This window comes from Trachypithecus francoisi, unplaced genomic scaffold (assembly GCF_009764315.1).
Source record: "Trachypithecus francoisi isolate TF-2019V2 unplaced genomic scaffold, Tfra_2.0 Lachesis_group19, whole genome shotgun sequence".
NCBI lineage: Eukaryota > Metazoa > Chordata > Mammalia > Primates > Cercopithecidae > Trachypithecus > Trachypithecus francoisi.
The window spans coordinates 47,199,887-47,221,807 of NW_022681464.1; the positions used below are offsets into that span (position 1 = coordinate 47,199,887).

The following is a 21,921-nucleotide window of genomic DNA, read 5'->3' on the forward strand; positions in this document are numbered from 1 at the left end:
ATTTTATTAAGCATGATGTTTTCAAGGTCTGTTCATGTCGTAGCATATATCAACATTTCATTCTTTCTTATGGCCAAATAATATTCTATTATATACACCACATTTTATTTATTCCCTCATCCTTCAATGGACACTTGGGTGTTTGTGTCTTTTGGCTTTTGAGTGTAATGCTGCTGTGAACATCAGTGTACAAATACCTGTTCGAGTCCTAGCTTTTAGTTTGTTTGGATATATATGTAGGAGTGAAATTGCTGGGTCGTATGGTAATTCTGTGTTTAATGTTTTGAGGAGCTGCCATAATGTTTTTCATAGCAGCTGCACCAGTTTACATCCACCAGCAAAACACTAGGATTCCAATTTTTCCACATCCTATTTAACACTCTTTACTTTTTTCCCTTTTTAAATTATAGTTATCCTAATGAGTATGAAGTAGTATCTCGTTGTGGTTTTGATTTGCGTTGTCCTGATGACTAGTGATATTGAACATCTTTTCATGTGCTTCTTTTCATGGATGGCTTCCTTGGGGAAATGTTCATTTAAGGCCTTCGCCCACTTTTTAATTGAGTTTTTTTGTTGTTGAATTGTAGAGTTCTTTATGTCATCTGGATATTAATTCCTTACCAGATGTCTGAATTGTAAATTTTTCTCTCATTCTGTAGGTTGCCTTTTACTTTCTTGATATTGTCCTTTAAGGTGCAAAAATTTTAAATTATGATGTAGTGTGATCTATTTTTATATTGCTAGCTGTGCTTTTGTTTTTATGTCTGTGAAATTGTTGTCAAATTCAGTGTCATGAAGATTTTCCTGTTTTCTTCTAAGAGTTTTATAGAGTTAGCTCTTACATTTAGATTGTTGATCTGTGACTTTGTGAGAGAAAAAGAAAAAAGGGAAAAAGAGAAAACGATGGCTGATTTTTTTTTTTTTTTGAGACAGAGTCTCGCTCTGTCGCTCACGCTGGAGTGCAATGGCGCGATCTGGGCTCACTGCAAGCTCTACCTCCTGGGTTCATGCCATTCTCCTGCCTCAGCCTCCCGAGTAGCTGAGACTACAGGCACCCGCCACTACACCCGGCTAATTTTTTTGTATTTTAGTAGAGACGAGGTTTCACCATGTTAGCCAGGATGGTCTCGATCTCCTGACCTCATGATCCACCCGTCTCGGCCTCCCAAAGTGCTAGGATTACAGGCGTGAGCCACCACGCCCGGCCTGTTGATTTGTTTTTAGTTTATTTTTATGTGTGGTGTTAGGTAAGGTCTTACTAACATCATTCTTTTGCATGTGGATAGTAAATTTTCTCAGCACTATTTATTAAAAAGGCTGTTCTTTCTTCATTGAATGGTCTTGACACTTTTATGAGAAATCAATTTATCATGTATGTGAGGGTTTATTTCTGGCTTCTCTGTTCTAGCCCGTTGGTCTACTTGTCTGTCCTTTTGACAGTGCCACACTGCTTTAATCACTGTATCTTTGTAGGATGTTGGGAAGTGTTAGTCCTTCAACTTAATTCTTCTCTTTCAAGATTTTTTTGGCCGAGGCCCTTGGCAATTCCATATGAAATTGAGGATCAGCTTTTCCATTTCTTTAGAAAAGGCTGTTGAAATTTTGAGAGGGATTTTGTTGAATCTGCAGGTCACTTTGGGTAGTATTGATACCTTTGCAGTGTTAAGTCTTCATATTCATGAAGACACAGGACGTCTGTCCATTCTTTTAGGTCTTTTGGTCTTCTTTCTTTCAACAGTGTTTTGTAGTTTTCAGTATGTCTTTCACTTCCTTGATTAGATTTATTCCCAAGTACTTTAGTCTTTTAGATACTATTGTAAATGGAATTGCTTTTTTTGTTGTTTTGTTTTGTTTTTGTTTTTGTTTTTGAGAGCGGAGTCTCGCTGTGTCGCCCAGGCTGGAGTGCAGTGGCGCAATCTCGGCTCACTGCAAGCTCCTCCTCCCGGGTTCCCGCCATTCTCCTGCCTCAGCCTCCCGAGTAGCTGGGACTACAGGCGCCGCCACCTCGCCCAGCTAGTTTTTTGTATTTTTAGTAGAGACGGGGTTTCACTGTGTTAGCCAGGAGGATCTCGATCTCCTGACCTCGTGATCTGCCCGTCTCGGCCTTCCAAAGTGCTGGGATTATAGGCTTGAGCCACCGCGCCCGGCCTGCTTTCTTAATTTACAGTTTGGATTGTTTATTGCTTGTGTTTAGAAACATCTGATTTTTGCGTGCTGATCTTGTACCTTCTAGATTTTTCTCCAGTGTTATCTTCTAGGAGTTTTATAGTTTTGCATTTTACATTTAGGTCTGTTATCCATTTTCAGTTAATTTTTGTGAAAGGTATAATGTCTTTGTTGAGATTCATTTTTTTGCATGTAAATATCCAATTGTTCCCGTACCATTTGTGAAAAGACTATCTTTGCTTCATTGTGTTGCCATTGTTCCTTTGTCAAAGATTAGTTTGACTATATGTATGTGGGTCAGTTTTTCGAATCTCTGTTTTGCTGATCTGTTTGTCTGTTCTTTCACCAATACATCACTGTCTTGGTTGCTACAGCTTTATTAAGTAATGAAATTGGACAGTGTCTTCTCACTTTATTCTTATTTTTCGAGATTGAGTTGGTTGTTCTGGGTCTTTTGTCTCTTTGTGTAAACTTTATTTTTTAAAAATTTATTATTATTTTTTATTGTTTGAGACAGAGTGCCTCTCTGTCACCCAGGCTGGAGTGCAGTGGCATGATTTTGGCTCACTGCAACCTCCACCTCCCGGGTTCAGGCGATTCTCTCTCCTCAGCCACCAAGGTAGCTGGGATTACAAGTATATGCCATCGTAACCAGCTAAGTTTTGTATTTTTAATAGAGATGAGGTTTCACCATGTTGGCCAGACTGGTCTGAAACGTCTGATTTCAAATGATCCACCTGCCGCTGCCTCCCAAAGTGTTGGGACTACAGGCATGAGCCACCATGCCCAGCCTGTGTAATCTTTAAAATCAGTTTGTCAGTATCCAAATTAAGAACTTGGCTGGGATTTTGATTGGTATTAAATTGAATGTATAGGTGAAGCTGGGAAGAACTGACATTTTCACAGTGTTGAGTCTTCCTGTCCATGAACATTGAATATCTCTCTCTTTATTTGATTTTCTTTTATTTCTTTCTCAGAGTTTTGTAGTTTTCTCGCATATAGATGTTATATATATTTTGATTTATACCTAACTTATTTCATATATGGGGGTGTTAATGTAGATAGTATTGTTTTAAATTTCAAATTCTACTAGTTCATTGCTAGTGTATAGGAAAGCAGTTAACATTTATGTAATAAATATGTATGCTGTCATCTTTTATTAGTTCCAGGAATTTTTTTGTCAGTTCTTTTGGATTTTCTGTATAGGTGATCATGTCATCCACAAACAAAAGACAGTTTTTATTTCCTCCCGATCTGTATACATTTTATTTCGTTTTCGTGTCTTAATTGCATCAGCTAGGACTTATAGTGTGATGTTGAAAAATAGTGGTGAGCGGAGACATCCTTGCCTTATTCCTGATCTTAGTGGAAAGGCTTCTAGCTTCTTACTATTAAGTATGATGTTAGCTAAGGTTTTTTTAAAGGTTTTTTTAACTTTTATTTTATTTTTATCAAGTTGAGAATGTTTCTCTCTAGTTTACTGGGAATTTTTATCATGAATGAGTGTTGGATTTTTGTCAGATTTTTTTTTTTTGCATCTATTGATATGATCACATGATTTTGGTTTTTTTTTTGTAGTCTGTTGATGTGATAGATTACATTAATTGATTTTTGATTTTTTTTTTTTTTTGAGACGGAGTCTCGCTCTGTCGCCCAGGCAGGAGTGCAGTGGCGCGATCTCGGCTCACTGCAAGCTCCGCATCCCGGGTTCACGCCATTCTCCCGCCTCAGCCTCCCGAGTAGCTGGGACTACAGGTGCCCGCCACCTCGCCCGGCTAATTTTTTTTTTTGTATTTTAGTGTATTTTAGTAGAGACGGGGTTTCACCATGTTAGCCAGGATGGTCTCAATCTCCTGACCTCGTGATCTGCCTGTCTCGGCCTCCCAAAGTGCTGGGATTACAGGCGTGAGCCACTGTGCCCGGCCAATTTTTGATTGTTGAACTAGGCTTGCATACCTGGGATCTCCTTGGTTATGATGTATAATTCTTTTTATATATTATTTGATTTGATTTCCTAATATTTTGTTGAGTTTTGAATCTGTGTTTATGGGAGAAATTGGTCACTAGTTTTATTTTTTTGTGATGTCTTTAGTTTGGGTATTAGGATGATGCTGACTTCATAGAATCTGTTAGTAAGTATTCCCTCTGCTATTTTCTGAAAAAAGTTGTAGAGAATTAGTATAATGTTTTCCTTAAATGTTTGGTGGAATTCACTGTTGAACCTATCTGGGCATGGTGTATTCTATTTTGGAGGGTTATTCATTATTGCCTTTATTTCTTTAACAGATAGGGACCTACTCAAATTGTGTTTCTATTGTGTGGGTTTTTTTCTGATAAGAAGAATGTGTATTCTGCTGTTTTTGGGTGAAGTATTCCATAGACGTCTATTATATCTAGTTGATTGTTAGTGTGTTCATCTGTGTTCTTATTGAATTTCTTCTAGCTGGATCTGTTTCTGATAAAGGAGTGTTGAGGTCGTCAGTTATGATAGTTGGTTTATCTATTTCTCTTTGTAGTTCTGTTGGTTTTTTCATACCTGTATGTTGATACTCTCTTGTCAGGTGTATACACGTTAAGGATGGTTATGTCTTCCTACAGAATTGATTCCTCTGTATCATTATGTAGTACCCTGCCTTATCTCTGATAACTTTTCCTACTTTGAAGTCTGCTCTGTCTGAAAGTAATATAGCCATTCCTGCCTTCTTTTGATTAGTGTTTTAATGCCATATCTTTCTCCATCCATTTACTTTAAAAGTGGTTTCTTGTAGACATCATATACTTAGGTCTTGTGTTTTGATTCTCCTCTGAAAATCTCTTCCAGTTGGTATGTTTGTTTTTTTATTTATTTATTTTTTTGAGGCGGAGGCTTGCTGTGTTGCCAGGCTGGAGTGCAGTGGTGCGATCTCGGCTCACTGCAACTCCCTGGTTCAAGGGTTTCCCTTGCCTCAGCCTCCTGAGTAGCTAGAATTACAGGCATGCACCACCATGCCCGGTTGATTTTTGTATCTTTAGTAGAGACGGGGGTTTCACCATGTTGGCCAGGATGGTCTTGATCTCCTGACCTCGTGATCCACCCGCCTTGGCCTCGCAAAGTGCTGGGATTACAGGCTTGAGCTACCGTGCCCGACCTGTTTATTTTTACTTATTTATTTTTTTGATACTGAGTGTCACTCTGTTGTCTAGGCTCTAGTACAGTGGTGCGATCTCAGCTGTCTGCAATCTCCACCTCCTGAGTTCAAGCAAATCTCCTGCCTCAGTCTCCTGAGTAGCTGGGATTACAAGTGTGTGCCGCCCCACCCGGCTTTTTTTTGTATTTTTAGTAGAGATGGGGTTTCACCACGTTGGCCAGGATGGTCTCGAACTCCTGACCTCGAGTTATCCACCCGCCTTGGCCTCCCAAAATGCCGAGATCACAGGCGTGACCCACTGTGCCCAGCCAGTTGGTGTATTTAGACCATTGACTTTGAAAGTGATTAATTGATATAGTTGGATTAACGTCTACCATGTTATTCTTGTTTTTTTTTTTCCCTATTTTTTTCTTCCAGTCGTGTTCTCTTTGTGGTTTTATTTTAAGAATATTATTATTATTATTATTTCTATTTTGAGACAGGGTCTCTATGTTGCCCAGACTGGAGTGCAGTGGCAGAATCATAGCTCACTACAGCCTCGAACTGCCAGGCTCAAGCCATCCTCCTGCCTCAGCCTTCTGAGTAGTTGGGACAACAGGCATATGTCACTACACCTAGCTAACTTTTAAATTTTTTGTAGAGCTGGGATCTTGCTGTGTTGCCCAGTCTGGTCTTGAGCTCCTGGCCTCAAGGGATTCTCCCACCTTGGCCTCCTAAAGTACTGGGATTACAGGGGCCAGCCACTGTGCCTGGCCTCTTTGTGGTCTTAATTCAGCATTTTATATGATTGCATTTTCTCTTCATTAGCATATCAGATATATTCTTTTTCGTCCCACTTTTTTTAGTGGTTGCTCTAGAGTTTGCAATATATATTTACAGTTAATCCATATTCACTTTCAGATAACATTATACTGCTTAACAGGTAATTTGAGTATTGATAATAACAAAATATTCCTAATTCCTCCCTCCCATTCCTTGTATCATTGCGATCATTCATTTCACTTACATATAGGTATATATAAGCATATATGTGTCTACATATAGGCACACCCTCACATATATATGCTTATACATACACACAGGTAACCATACATAATTGAATACATTGTTGCCATTATTTTTCTGAACAGTGTGTTATTAGACCAATGAAAAATTAGAAAAATAAAATTTTTGTTTTACCTTTACTTATTCTGTCTTCGATGCTCTTCCTTTCTTTGTAGATTTAAGATTCTGACCTGTATATTTTTCTTCTCTCAAAATAACTTTTAAAAAAATTTCTTGCAAGGCAGGTCTACTGGCGATAAATACCTTCAGTTTTTGCTTGTCTGAGAACGTATTTCCCTTTCATGTTTGAAGGATAATTTCTCAGGGTACAGAATTAGAGATTGTTGGTTTCTTTTTTTCAACTCTTTAAAGTAGTTTACTTCACTGCCTTCTTGCTTGGCATGGTTTCTGAGATGTCAAATGTCGCTCTTTGTTTCTCTGTGAGTACGGTGATTGTTTTCCTCTCTGGTTCTTCTTTAGGATTTTTTTCTTTATCTTTGATTTTCTGTAGTTTGAAAATGATATGCTTAGGTGAAGTATTGGTTTTGGCTTTTATTTATTTTTTTCCAAGTACAGCCCTATTGCAGTAGGCCTTGATCTTATTTGGTGTTCTGTGGGCTTCCTGGATATCTGGCTTGTGGTCTGAATTAATTTGGAGAAATTCTCATTCATTAGTGTTGCAAATACTCTGTTGCTTTCTGTTTATCTTCTCTTTTTGATGTCTCCGTTATGCATATGTTATACATTCTGTAGTTGTCCTGCAGTTTTTTGAGATCGTTTTTTTCATTCTTTGTTGTCTTTGCATTCAGTTTTAGAAGTCCATTTGCATATCCTAGAGCTCAGAGTATGTTTCCTGTGCTGTGTTCATCTGCTAATGAGCCCAGCATAGACATTCCTCATGTGTTATAGTTTTTGATCTCTGGCATTTCTTTCTGATTCTTTCTCATAAGTTCCATTTCTCTGTTTACATTGCCACTGTGTTCTTGCATGGCGTCTGCTGTATCCATTACAGCTCTTAGCATATTCATCATAATTGTTTTTGATTTCTGGCCTGAGTATGCCAACATCCCTGCCATATATGGTTCTGATGGTTCTGATGCTTGCCTTCTCTCTTCAAACTGTGTTTTTTGGCCGTTTTGTATGCCTTTTTCTTTTTTCTTTTTTCTTTTTTTTTTTTTTTGAGACGGAGTCTTGCTCTGTCGCCCGGGCTGGAGTGCAGTGGCCGGATCTCAGCTCACTGCAAGCTCCGCCTCCCAGGTTTACACCATTCTCCTGCCTCAGCCTCCCGAGTAGCTGCGACTACAGGCCCACGCCACCTCGCCCGGCTAGCTTTTTGTATTTTTTAGTAGAGACGGGGTTTCACCGTGTTAGCCAGGTTAGCCAGGATGGTCTCCATCTCCTGACCTCGTGATCCGCCTGTCTCGGCCTCCCAAAGTGCTGGGATTACAGGCTTGAGCCACCGCGCCCGGCCAATTGGACGTGATGTACCAAGTAAAAGAACTGCTGTAAATAGGCCTTTCCTGATGTTGTGGTAAGATGTTGCGGAGGGAAAGCATTCCGTGATTCTGTGGTTCGGTCTCAGTCTGTAAGTGAGCCTGAGCCTTTGGACTGTGCACTCCACAAGTGTTTCTCAGTTTTTTCCTCCCCTTAGCATGGACAGGGTGGCTAGAGGGAGCTGGAGCTGGGTATTTCCCTTTCCCCAATCTACTTAGGCTCTGATAAAACCCCAGCAGGGTTAGGTTTTCTTGAGGGCAGATCTAAGCACAAAGTGCCCTGTTACATTTCAAAATGACCACTTTCTCCTCCCCATACTGGAAGCCCAGGGGGATTTTTCTCCATTATTTGCTGTGAGAACTTGGTCGTGCTGGAGTTGAAACTCACAAAAGCATAGGACCCACCTGTGACTGAATCCCCTGGAGTTTTTAACTCAGACTTTTCCACACTGAGCCTGCAGCAATTCATCAGTTACATGTTAGGTGTTCCTTCTCTGCTGCTTACTGTGGAGGTTTCTGCTTGGGAGTATATCCCGTAGTAGGTTAGAATTCTCTGTATTTGCCTGTCTCTCCAGTTTTAGAGGCAGCAGTTTATCCTGTTACCTTCTCTTATGGATCTACGAAGAGTTGTTGATTTGTCAGTTTGTTCATCTTTTTACTTGTTGTCAGAATGGAGTGGTGACTTCCAAGCCCTTTACACGCAGAACTGGAAGCTAGAAGTTGTAACTGCCTTCTTTATTCAAGATTAAGTTGCTTTATGGATGAGACAGCCAGTTTTCTACATTATGTTTCTTTTTAATCTTTGCAAGTGTTGTATATGAAAAGCAGTTATCTCGTTTTAAGTAGCATTTGTCATTTTTTTTTCTATTGGGGTATTTGTATTTTAACTTAATTTTATAAGGTTTTTATGTTATGAAAATATAGTGATCTTTATATATGTTTTAGTCTTGAATGTGTGTATGAGCTTCCTAGGTTGCCAGAGCAAATTACCACAGGCATGCCTAAAACAACAGAAATTTATTTCCTCACAGTTATGGAGGCCAAAAGTCTGAAATCAAGGTGTTAGCAGGGTGGTTCTCCCTCCTAAGGCTCTTAGAGGCGAATGCTTCCTGATTCTCCCAGCCTCTGCTGGCTCCTGGTGTTCCTTGGCTTGTGGCAGCAGCACCACTCAAATCTCTCTCTGTGTGTCCATGCGGCCTTGTCCTCTGTGTCTTTGTCTGAAATTTTCTTCTCTTGTCTCTGATGCAGACATTGGTCATTGTGACCAATTCAGTATGGTCTTGTCTCAGGATCCTTAAGTTCATTACATCTGTAAAGACTTTGTTTTAGAATAGTATCACAATTTATAGTTACCAGGCTTAGGACTTGGATATATCTTTTTGAGGGGACACAATTCAGGACATTAGAGTGTTACACTTAGAAGATGTTATTCACTGAAGAATAAAAGACAGTCCATCTGTATTTTTTCCTAGTATTTTTTTATCTAAATCTTTAAGTCATCTGCAATTTGTTTTTGATGTTTGTTTATTTATTTTATTTATTTATTTTTTGAGACGAAGTCTCTCTCTTGTCCCCCAGACTGGAGGGCAGTGGTGGAATCTTGGCTCACTGCAACCTCCGCCTCCCGTGTTCAAGTGATCCACTTGCCTCAGCCTCCCGAGTAACTGGGATTATAGGCGCACGCCACCACGCCTGGCTAATTTTTGTCTTTTTAGTAGAGACGGGGTTTCACCATGTTGGCCAGGCTGGTCTTGAACCCCTGATCTCAGGTGATCTGCCCGCCTTGGCCTCCCAAAGTGCTGGGATTACAGGTGTGAGCCACCGCGCCTGGCCTTGATGTTTATTTTTATATAATAAGTTGGCAAAGCCCCCAGTTAATAAATGGTGGCACTAAGATTTGAACCTATGTCTTTCTTATTCGAAAGTCATCATTTATTTAGAATGACCTCCTTTTAGTGTTGTAACTTTCAGAAACTGTGCCTTATCAGGTTGTTCTTACTGCTTGTCTTATTATAGCAGAAAGGACTGCTGTGAGTAAGTTTCACTGGCATGTGATACCATGGTGGCAGCCAAATGTCCACACACAGTATTGAAGACACTGGAGCCCCTTTTCAGCAGTTGTTATTGTAGGAAAGAGTAAGAAGTGCCGCTTGGAAAAATGTTTTGGAGAGCATAATTTGACGGCACTGGATAAATTTGCTCTGTCTGATACAAATTTTATTGGACTGGCCAGGGGCATTTGTAGTATAAATGGCTTTACTTCTATTAAAAGATATTAATATCGAGGGCTGTTTATCCATATTAATTTTATGAGGCTAGTCACACTTATAGAGGCTTACCATGTTTGTAGAGACTTTTATTGATAATGGTAAAAGTTGAGCTGACAATGTTTCTGTCATCCTGTAATGTAATGTAATGTAATGCACACGTAGAGCCCACTTCTGGTGTGTAAATCTCTTGATGTGTTTCCCATGACCACATCACAAAGTCTGGTTTTGGTAAGTTTCTTATCAATGGTTCATATACTCACATATAGTCTAGAATACAGTGAATACTGTGTGTTCTGTTCCTTCATATAATAAACATTTTGTATCAACTGTATAATTTTTCCCATAAGTTTTAAAATAAGTTATAAAAAGCAAGACTTACTGTTGCTCTATGAAGAAATCTGATTTTTTTTTTTTTTTTTAAAGGAAAGTACAAGTAAAGATGTTCTGGTGAAGACCCTCAGGACTACTGACCTGAAACTTAACTCTGATAATTTTCATGATGCAAATGCCAATAAAGGTGGTTTTGACCCGACTGACCCTGTAAAACAGGGGGTGGAGTGTCCTCATCAAAATAAGACAGTTTTGCACATGGATGGATGTTTAGACACTGAGACTCCTACAGTGTCCATTCAAGAAAATGTGGATGTAGCCTCTTTGAAGCCCATTAGTGACAGTGGAATTAATTTCAGTGATGCCCTTTGGTCACCAACTTGTGAAAGGCGAACATGTGAACGTCACGAGTCCGTCAAAAAGAATAAAGACAGTAAGTGGACTTTTAAAAAAATAGAGTGAAAGAAATAAATGTTCATACATCTTAATAGGATATATTTTCATGTGAAATGTGCCAGTCTTTCCTATTGAAATATTTTAGCGTTTTATAGTTTAAACAAAATTTTAAATCTACTAGTACAGGGAGGATTGCTCAGAAGTGGTCTCTTTTCTCAGAGATCTAGTGAAAACCTACCTTTCTAGCTAAGTCTTAGCATTCTTTTCCTTTATTCCTCATTCTCCATTATAGACTTTTTTGGTGAGTAAGGCTGGCTTGTCTTCCGTGAAAGAGATACTTTTCTTTTGGGGAAATGGTTTTTCCTTTTTCTAACTAGCTTTGGCAGACTTCAGTACTGTTGGTAACTAAGGTAGTCATCTGAATTTTTAAAAAATTGAGAATGTTTTATCATTTTAGTTGTTACATGTATCATTTGATATTTTGGGGATTTTATTTTTTAGAAACAGATCTCCCACAGAGTGTGGTCTATCAAAATGAAGAGGGTAGGTGGGTCACAGACCTTGCCTATTACACATCTTTTAATAGCAAACAACATTTAAATGTGTCTCTAAGTGATGAGATGAATGAAGACTTCAGATCTGGTTGTAAGTATATGGATAAACATTTATTATAACATTTTCACTGTTTCTGATCTTTCTAAGATTACTCTCTATATGTTGGTCAGTAACATCAGATCCCTTCTGGACTATCACTGTATTCTGGATGCGCTTCACTTGTTTTTATAGGACCTAAGGTTTCAGCCAGTCTTAATCGTTGTAGAATGAGCCGAGCCATTTCCTTAAGCAAAGCCAATGAGTGAGAATAGCATTTGTATACTACTGTGCAGACACCATAGTATTGCAGGGCTGGAAGGGACTTCAGGTTTTGCCTGTCCCTTTAAAATTTCTGACTTGAGCAAAGGAAATGTCCTGGTAAATCAGCAGTTACAAAAACCAGTCCATGAAAGGTAGAAAGTGTGGTAGAAATGATGGAAGAAAAGTAACCAGAAAGGTAATGAAATCTCAAGGGATAAAAGCGTTAACAGAAGCAGTTAGCTTGTTGATCAGCATCATCCCTGACAGTGAATAGAGAAACTGGTTTCGGTCTACACGAAGCCAGGTCACGGGATTTTGAGCTGCAGCCTGTGAAGATGCTGTGCTGCAGCCCTCAGGGCTGAGCTCTGCTGTCACTGTAAGGAGCCACGCCACTCACGGGCCTGTCAAGCCTGGCCTTATTGTTCAGAGGCTTGCGCCAGGGGAGGAAATTTTCCCACTTACTGCTTGTACTAAGCTTCTTTCAAAAAGTCTCGTGGTGTGGAGTTACAGCAATAAATGAGGTAGTATGCCAGTCCTTAACTGCTCATCAGCCCAGAGTGATGAGACGGGAATGCAGTACACAGTTGTCGGCATCGTGAGAAACTCAAACCAAAAGCAATGGAATTCAGAGAAGAAACAAACGTTGCGTGAGTAGGTAGCAAAAGAGTAGGAAGCCACTTTTGAGGTAGAGTTTTCACAGGTAATGCTTTGGGGGCATGAGAAATTTCAAATGGAGAGAAAGCCCAGTTTGGAAGGGAATGAGATGGTGAAGTGTAGGCATGTTTGAGAAGGTGCATGGTCCAGTGTGGCCAGCCTTTATGGCAGGATTAAAGGGAGAGTGGCCAGAGGCTAGGAGGTGAAGCTGGAGAGGTCAGTGGGCCAGGAGTGGATTGAGTTTTGACGACCATGCCCAGGATTGAGGCTTGTCTGGAAAGCGTGAGGACTCGCTGCTTGTGGATCTTGCTCGGTGAGTCTTCTTTTGGCAGTCACGGTCGTTTGGGAGAGTTCTTAGGATGTTGTCGAAATCTAGATGTCCCAGTGAAAATGAAGAGAGTAGCTAATGAAAGACGCAGAAGTAAAATGGTTAGGATTTGGTGGCTGGATTTCAGGGGAGAGTAGAGAGGCAGAAAGAGAGGGAGGGTCTGTGGTCTGAGTTACTTGGGACAATGGCAATACCATTACCTGAGGCAGAGAGTCAGAAGAAAGTATAGATTTTGGGTGATTGTGGTTTGAGGCAGAAGTAGTCATTAGTGGAAATAGGGGTCAGAAGTGTGAAGCTGAGTTGCAGTTGGGACTTAATGATATCTTGATCTAAAAATGATGATGCAGACTGGATGGTGGATATTTATCACTTAAGAGATCATGGAATTCTCATGTGTTGCTGGTGGGAGTGTAAATTGGTACAGCCATTTTGGAAACCTGTTTGGCAGTGTCTTGTAAAGGTGAACTTAATGAACTTCATACTTTATGACCTAATAATTCTATACCTGAGTACATACACAGCAGAATAGGGTGTACATATTCACCGAAAGACATACTAGAATGTTTATAGCAGCACTATTTGTATCAGCCCTGAATTCTGAAATTCCCATTAGCAGTGGAAGTTTCCAAGTCGCTGCGGAACCACCCTCCCCTCCCCCAGCCATAGAATGGATTATGTTTATTCATACCCTGGAATATTAGGTTGCAGTGGGAATGAGTGATGTGAAGCTACTTGCAGCAACATTGGATGAATCTCAGTAACATGTGGAATGACATGAAGCTGACTAAGAACGCAGGCTCTGTGGTTCTATTTGTGTACAGCTCAGCCGTGCAGTCCTGCAGAGCCAGCCGCAGGGCAGTGGTTACATGTGAATGGGCAGGTAGCATGGGAAGCAGGCTCGGGTGGTTTGGGTACTGACAGTGTTATGCTTCTTAATCTGTGCTGTTGGCTACACAGATGTGTTCAGATTGTGAAAGTTCCTTGAGCTGTACACTTCACCTCTCTATCGTAAAAAGTTTTTAAAAATTAGCAATCAAACTGAGAATAAAAGATTTGTAATTCATATTATAGGTTTAGAGCCCATTCTCCTAATATATAAACAGTTGTAATAAACAATAAGAAAAAGACCAACTACCTCAAAATTGAAAACAATTTATAGAAAAACAAAAATGGTTGTTAAATGTACAACAAAAAATGTTCATTTTTACTCATGGAAAGAAATGCAGTGTAAATCCACCCAGTCATAGTATTTTTCAGTTACTTCCTTGGTAGTGATCCAAATGTTTGATAATAAAACTGTCTTAGCAAAGATGTGAGAGACACAGGTACGCTAGTCCATTCTTGGCACAGCCTCTGGGTATAATGACATGGCAGCATCTAGCAAAGTTACATGTGTACTATCCTGTAACTGAGTAGTTCTGCTTCTGGGAATTTATTCTTCGGATACACTTGTACAAATGATACATGATGTATGTGCAAGCTCATTACTTGCAGCATTGTCTGTAATAATAAGGTTGGAAGCAATGTAGATGGACAAAATAGGGTATAAATTAAGGGGCATCCATACAAGGAAGCACCCTGTGGCCATACAGAATGGTAAAGGAGCTCTTTAATTACTCAGATGGAATGATCACCAAAATAAATTATGTAAAATCCATCTCCAAGCACATAAAGTATTCTAACATTTGTGTAGAAAGGTAGGAGAGGGGAGGATGGACATACAGATATTTGTAAAGACATACAACGGAAAGATAAAGCAAGATACTGACTACAGGAATCTCTAGCTACTTGAACTCAAAAATCAAAAATTCAGATAGACATTTCAGAAATATTTTAGCTATTGGTTGCATCTGAGGGTGTGGGAACGAGGGTCAGGGATGGGGAGATAGTTTTCAGTATATACCCTTGTAAGTCTTTGGTTAACTTTGAAAAGCTCTTTATTGTGGTATCATACATACACCTTTTAAATTTGAATTATTAGATATATTACTATTAAAAAGTAAAAAATGGTATTGGAAAGACTGAATGACCAACCTTGTGCTTGGGGAATGAATGCGAGTCTGGTTGGAAAGGATGACTAGCGTGGGTGGGAGGAAAGGGAGACGGGGAGATGGAAAGCTGTTAAAAAGGTTGGTGGACAGAAAAAGCTGATGGGTGCTGGGAAGGATGGACTAGATCCAGGGAAATAGGAGTGGAGGTAGCATTAATGAAATGGGAGCCTTTGTACTGAAAAGGAGAAAGGAACTTTAGAAATGTAATAGAAGGAGATATTCAGAAGAGGAACGTTGGAAAAAAGGGTGTAATCTTGTTACGTCCAAGTCATTTTAAATGAAAATTTGCCTACTTACAAACTTTATTCAGAACAGTTCCTTAAGACAGCCTGCCTCGGCCAGGCGCAGTAGCTTGTGCCTGTAATTCCAGCACTTTGGGAGGCTTAGGTGGGTGGATCACGAGGTCAGGAGATCGAGACCATCCTTACTAACCCACGGTGAAACCCCCATCTCTACTTAAAAAAAAAAACAAAAAACAAAAAAAACACAAAACATTAGCCTGGTGTGGTGCCGGGCGCCTGTAGTCCCAGCTACTTGCGGGGTGGGGGGCGGAGGGGGGAGGGGGGAGGGGCTGAGGCAGAATGGCATGAACCTGGGAGGCGGAGCTTGCAGTGAGCCGAGATTGCACCACTGCACTCCAACCTGGGTGACAGAGCAAAACTCCGTCTCAAAAAAAAAAAAGAGAGCCTGCCTCCTCTTCTTCCCCGTGCCTGCCTTCCTCCTTGCTGATAGCTCAGCTCTGTCTATTCAAGGTGCTCCATTGCTGCTGCTATGACCTGAAAGTTCAGCAGTGGGGGAAACGCAAATGGGCTGCTTCCACGTTTAGTCTCAGAAGCATTCAATACAAGAGGATTGTTGTTTTAGGTATGCCGAAGAATTGGCATAGATTCTCATAAAATAGGAAGTTCTGCTTTCTTATTGGCTGTGATTGATTTCTGATGAGTAGACAACATAGTGTTAATATAGATGTTTCTCTGAAGAATCCCTTATAGTTCAGAGAAAAAGCACTTAGGATTATAATAAATACTATTTGGAGCCTCTTGGTCAATTATTTAAAAACCAGGTGATATTTAACTCCTCAAAGTACATTAAGTTTCTTTTGGGTTACCTTCCATATTAGTTCATTTTTATGCTGCTGATAAAGACATACCCGAAACTGGGAACAGAAAGAGGTTGACTTGGACTTGTAGTTCCACGTGGCTAGGGAAGCCTCAGAATCATGGTGGGAGGCAAAAGGCACTTCTTATGTGTCCGCGGCAAGAGAAAAAATGAGGAAGAAGCAAAAATGGAAACCCCGGATAAACCCATCAGATCTCGTGAGGCTTATTCGCTGTCATGAGAACAGCATGGGAAAGACCGGCCCGTGTTTCGATTACCTCTTCCTGGGCCCCTCCCACAGCATGTGCGAATTCTGGGAGATCAATTCAAGTTGAGATTTGGGTGGAGACACAGCCAAACCATATTACCCTCTTCAGGGCTGAGTTTCCTACTTCCCTTCTCTTGGCTCTCAGATTTGGTTGGTTGGTCATTTCATCTTTTAGGGCAGTGGTTTTTAACTTAGCTTGAGTTATAGATTCCACAGTGAATCTTCATAGAAATATATTTATATGGAATGTATGATTTTGCACGTATTCTGAGGGCTTCATAGTTCTTGTGATGCTCATTCCTAGGTTCTATGCTGTAGGTTAAGAATGTGTGTTTTTTTTAGGCCAGGCATTTTGGCTTATGCCTGTAATCCTAGCCCTTTGAGAAGCCAAGGTAGGTGAATTACTTGAGCTCAGGAGTTTGAGACCAGGCAGGGAAACATGGCAAAACCCCATCTCTACCAAAAAATACAAAAATTAGCTGAGGGTGGTGGCACATGCTTATAGGCCCAGCTACTGGGGAAGCTGAGGCGGGTGGATCGCTTGAGCCCAGTAGGTAGCGGTTGCAGTGAGCCAAGATTGTGCCACTGCACCCCAGCCTGTGTGACAGAGCCAGACCTTGTCTCAAAAAATAATAATAATAATTGTGTGTGTGTGTGTGATAAGAAATGGTCACTTAACAAGTTGAAGAACTAGCACTGTTCTGACAGGTAGGAAGCCTCAGCAGTCTTTGGTGCTCTGCTTTTCCTGAACGGAAATATCCTGTGTCTGCTTTTCTTTTGTCTTAGGTTGTGAATGTGGGATACAGTCTAGGTTCCCAAAGGAGCACTGTGGATCTGATTGGTCCCTCATGGACACATGATAGTGGGGAGCCTCCATCATGTTTGGGCCATGAGTGGACTGTGCCCTCTGGGTCACCATTCACTTTTTTCCTTTCTGCTCCAACCCTGCAGTGCCAGGCAGAGGTCCAGAGTGCTGCAGCCAGGCAGTCTAGCATCTGGCTGGCAGACATTTCACCAACACATTTAAAGTTCTTGGCAATTCTGATGCCTCAAGCAGGGTCTTGGGCCTCCTAGTTTGCTACGAATCCACCACTCCCAGTTGTGTTTCTGGCCCTGGCCCTCTTTGCCCATTTGCCCCATCCCTCTGGGGCGTTTTAGTGATGGTCTTCGGCCTGGGGTTGAGTGTGCTCAGGCTGGTGTTCCTTTCCCAGGGGGAGCTGAGGTACTCGGCAGGAACCTTGAGGGCAGACATTAGGGGACTCCTAGCCTTTGTCCAGTCCGGGGTTTCCTGGGATGGGGGGCCAGCGGGTCCTGGGGCACCCTTGCAGCCATCTTCATGACAAGCTTATAGAGGGTTTATCAGTCTGATGACTCCCGATGAAATTCCACCAGCATTCATGGACGAATGCCTCAATGCAAGAGTGCCTAACTCTCCAAAGCAAAAATTAATTTTAGAAAGAAAAAGCTTTCATTGTAAAGCCCCTGAGTAAACTGGGGTAAGTTAGTGACAAAACCAGCTACAGCAAGGTGTTCTTTAGCAAAAGTTTGACAACCGTAGACTTCAGCATTTAATACCGATGCGTCAATCGTGAGTGCAAGCTTTTACATACTTGTTACAACTTTATTTCCTTAGTATTTCATTTTCCTAACTTGTATCTGTATGCTAGTGTTTGTTTAGGTATTAGTGTAATTTATTTATATAAACATATTCTTTTTTAAGCTGAAGCATTTGATTTGATTGCACAAGATGAAGAAGAATTTAATAAAGAGCATCAATTTATACAGGTTTGTAATTATTTGTTTTATCCAAAATTTAAAATTTTTCCTGTATTAATGTAAGTGTAGGCAAAATGTTCATTTCTTTCTGAATATACAGTTAGCATAGAATTATTTCATATTTTTCTTGTGGCTAGACGACTTCTGCTTTTTCCCTCATCCTCTAAATTATTAATTGGAGATCATTGACATGCTGAAATGTATCTTTAATTCACTTAAAATTGCTTTAATGGCGTTAATGGATATTTCCATAGTTTATGTTTATTTTTTGAGGCAGGGGCTTCCTGTGTCACCCAGGCTGGAGTGCAGTGGTGATCACAGTTCACTGCAGCCTCAAGCTTTTGGGCTCAAGTGATCCTCCTGCATCAGCCTCCTGTGTAGCTGGGATTGCAGGCATGCACTACCACACCTAGCTATTTTTTTATTTTTTATTTTTTGTAGCAATGGAGTCTTGCTACATTGCCTAGACTGGTCTCGAGCTCTTGGGTTCAAGCAATCCTTCCATCTTGGCCTCCCAAAGTGCTGGGATTACAGGTGTGAGCCACTGTACTGGGCTGTATTTCTATAGTTTTAAAAATACGTTTTAAAGTGAGGCAGTCCTACCTCCTGTTTGTTTTTTATGAAGATTCTTATTTATGACAATCTTATTTCAATCTTATTTTGAAGATTCAAAATTTATGACAGTGTTTGATGAAGCAATAGGTGAAGATAACATTCTTATTATTTTTCAGATGGGGTCTCGTCATGTTGCTCAGGCTGGTCTTGAACTCCTGGGCTCATACAAGTCTCCCAGGTAGCTGGGATTACAGGAAAGCTCTGTCATGAGCAACTCAAGATCGTGTGTATTATTACTCAGGTGTTCAAAAATACTCATTGTCCTCTACTGGACTTCATTAGCTGTGGTAGCTGATTATGCTTCAGTTTGTCCAATTTTTTTTTGTCTAGTTTTTAAAAAATTACTTTTTAAATTTTCTTGGTAAGACTTTTTTAGTTTTTGTATATTAGGACAACAGAAAAGTGACTTGCTGGGGGAAAGAAACGAAACAATAACTTTCTCCCCAGGAAGAAAACATAGATGCTCATAATACTTCGGTTGCACTGGGCGATGCGTCCTGGGGAGCTACAATTAATTACAGTCTGTTGAGGAAATCACATAGCACATCAGATTTGGATAAAGATGATGCCAGTTATTTACGTCTGTCTTTAGGAGAGTTCTTTGCTCAAAGATCTGAAGCGCTTGGTTGCCTTGGTGGTGGTAACAATGTGAAAAGAGTAAGTATGGAATCTGCTGGGAGTGCTCACAGCCACCAGATTGTAGATTTTGAGTAGTATGATGGCAGAGTGACTTTAAAATAGAGATAGAACAGGATGGGACAGAAGAGTGGTAAAAAACTTAGGTTTCATCATCAGTCAGACCTTTACTGCAGTTCTAGCTCTGTCTTTTAGCTAGTTCTAGGACGCTGAACAGTTTAACTCCTCTGTGCCTTCATTTCCCATGAACAGCACAGTTTTATCGGGCTTTGTAAGAGTTAAATGTGATGGTTCATGTAAAGCATTTAGCGCTAGGCCAGCGTTTGGTAAGTATTTAATAGTTGTTCATTGCTATTGTTATTGCTGGTTGGTGTAAAGAATTCTAAAACTGATTTTTAAAAACTTTTGTCTAAAGAGATGTTTTGAAATATAGAAGTATTTTGATTTAATTAAATGTAATGCATGTACAATTAAAAAGACACAAGTTATTCAGGTAGTGATAAGTCCTGTAAAGCATGAGTGAGGAGAAGGAGCTACTTTAGCTTTGCTGGTCAGGTTGACGTTTGGGGGAGGACATTGAGTTGGCATCTCAGTGATGAAAGGAGGCAGCAGGCCAGGCGCAGTGGCTCACGACTGTAATCCCAGCACTTTGGGAAGCTGAGGTGGGCAGATCACTTGAGGTCAGGAGTTTAAGACCAACCTGGCCAACATGGTGAAACCCGTCTCTACCAAAAATATAAAAAATTAGCCGGATGTGGTGGCGCATGCCTGTAATCCCAGCTACTCGGGAGGCTGAGGTAGGAGAATCGCTTGAACCTGGGAGGTGGAGAGTTGCAGTGAGTGGAGATCACACCACTGCATTCCAGACTGGGCAACAGAGTGAGACTCCATCTAAAAAAAAAAAAAAAAGTGTTTTTTTTTGTAAGAAGAATTAAGACTTCTCCCTCCATTAGTGACCTGGCCTTTGTCTGTGTGCAGGCCTGGAGGCAGGAACCAGGGTGGCATATTGGAGGAGTGGAAAGCAGGCAGGCAGAGCTGCTCTGAGGAGCAGGGTGGGAGGGTGTGAAGGGTGAATGGCAGATGATTGCAAGGGCCAGATCATGAGGGCTTCTAGTAGGAGGGGCTTTTATCTTAGATGAACTGGGGAGAGGTGCTTAGAGGCCCAGGACAACTTGGTTGTGGTGCTGGCCCATCTCCAGGTGCAGCAGGCTGCCGCCATATGTCAGGTGCCCAGGTAGTGAGAGTTGGCAAAAGACAGAAGATGGAAAGAAGCAGGCAAATGCTTAGGAAATGGGAGAGACGTGATGAAGGCTGGGGACAAGGATGACCTAGTAGAAGCAGAGAAAAGGGCAATAATTCAAGATTTATTCTATAGAGTCAAAGAATTTGTTGATAAATTCCACAGAGGGAATTAGGGTTATTGGAGGGAGCGTTTATCAAAACTGGATTTCATTAAGAGTATGATTTTGAAATAATAGATGTAGTGTTAGAAGTCACAGCTGGTTCATAGAACTTTGAAATTGAACTGTGGTCTTGCTCAGTGCAGTGAATTGAAAAATGAAAATAAATACTTTAGAAAGGTAGATTTTTCCGCTTGGATTGATTGTGACTTTGAGATTATGACAGAAGTTGAAGAGTAACTGAATTCCTTATTAATAGAATTATAGTAAGGGAAGATAAGATGGACAGAGCACTGGATCGTGAAAAACAATTGATCTATTCTTTGGAATTTTTGTTTTGGTATAAGTAGTGAAGTTTTATTTGCATTCAAGTTACTGAATCAAGGGAAGAAATTCCCAAGTGAAGACCAATAAAAAATTGAGTGCATTTAATGAGTTGACATTTTAGTTCTGTCATGTGACTGCTGTATAAGAAAGCCAAGTGGAAACTGCTTACTCTTTAGCAAGCTCCTTGAATGCAAACCTTCCAGAAACTTTCATGCAAGTTGGTAGGAGCGTCCCTAATCCTAATACACGTTTTTCAAGGATATGTTTATTCTATAAAAGAAAGTACATTTGTATTGTAAGTTCCAGGAAGCAGGAGTTTTTATCTTTTTTCTCATTAATGTGTCACTGATGATTAAACAGTGCTTAACACATAATAGGTGTTCAGTAATAATTATTGGAGGAATAAAGTATCATTTCTGTGTTGTTTTTTTGAGACAGAGGCTCTTCTGTTGCCCAGGCTAGAGTTCAGTGGCTTGATCTCAGCTCATCACAACCTCTGGTGCCTCCGCCCCCCGAGTACCTGGGACTACAGGCGTGCACCACCATCCCCAGCCAGTTTTTATAGTTTTAATAGAGATGAAGTTTTGCCAAATTGGCCAGGCTGGTCTTGAACTCGTGGCCTCCCAAAGTGCTAGGATTACAGGTGTGAGCCACTGTGCTCGGCCTCATTTCTGTGTTGTTTTAATTTGAATTTCTTAGTAAGGGCAATTTATTTGACAATATGAGTTCTAATGATTAAAAGGTAGCTAGTATTAAGGAAATGAAAGGTTCTACCTGGACCTTTGAAGGTCATCTCTAGTAATTTGAGGTTAAGTGGGAAGAACAATTTTTTGATGTCATTTAGCTGTGTTACCACTCTTAGATAAAATAGTCTAGAATTTCTCAAAGCAGTTGAATATCAAAGAAATAATTTACATTTAATTATTTTGTAGCCGTCATTTGGCTATTTTATTAGATCACCAGAGAAGAGAGAACCTATTGCCTTAATAAGAAAATCTGATGTATCGAGAGGTGATTTGGAAAAAGAAATGACTCATCTTAACCATGATCTATATTCAGGTAATGGATTCAAAGCAGGGGCCGTTA

At 40.4% G+C, this 21,921-nt stretch overlaps 1 protein-coding gene across 6 annotated transcripts in view; it reads left to right on the forward strand.

The window, feature by feature from the left end:
- The window catches only part of CEP192 (centrosomal protein 192), a 179,220-nt gene that overhangs the window by 33,757 nt on the left and 123,542 nt on the right, over positions 1-21,921 (forward strand). For 5 of the 6 annotated variants that reach the window (XM_033178418.1, XM_033178416.1, XM_033178415.1 and 2 more), the window contains 5 exons: positions 10,525-10,864; positions 11,329-11,472; positions 17,802-17,866; positions 18,920-19,129; positions 21,768-21,894. In XM_033178418.1, the coding sequence (XP_033034309.1) occupies positions 10,525-10,864; positions 11,329-11,472; positions 17,802-17,866; positions 18,920-19,129; positions 21,768-21,894 (886 nt within the window). The remainder of the gene's footprint in view (positions 1-10,524; positions 10,865-11,328; positions 11,473-17,801; positions 17,867-18,919; positions 19,130-21,767; positions 21,895-21,921) is intronic. The other variant, XM_033178421.1, reaches the window with a different exon arrangement.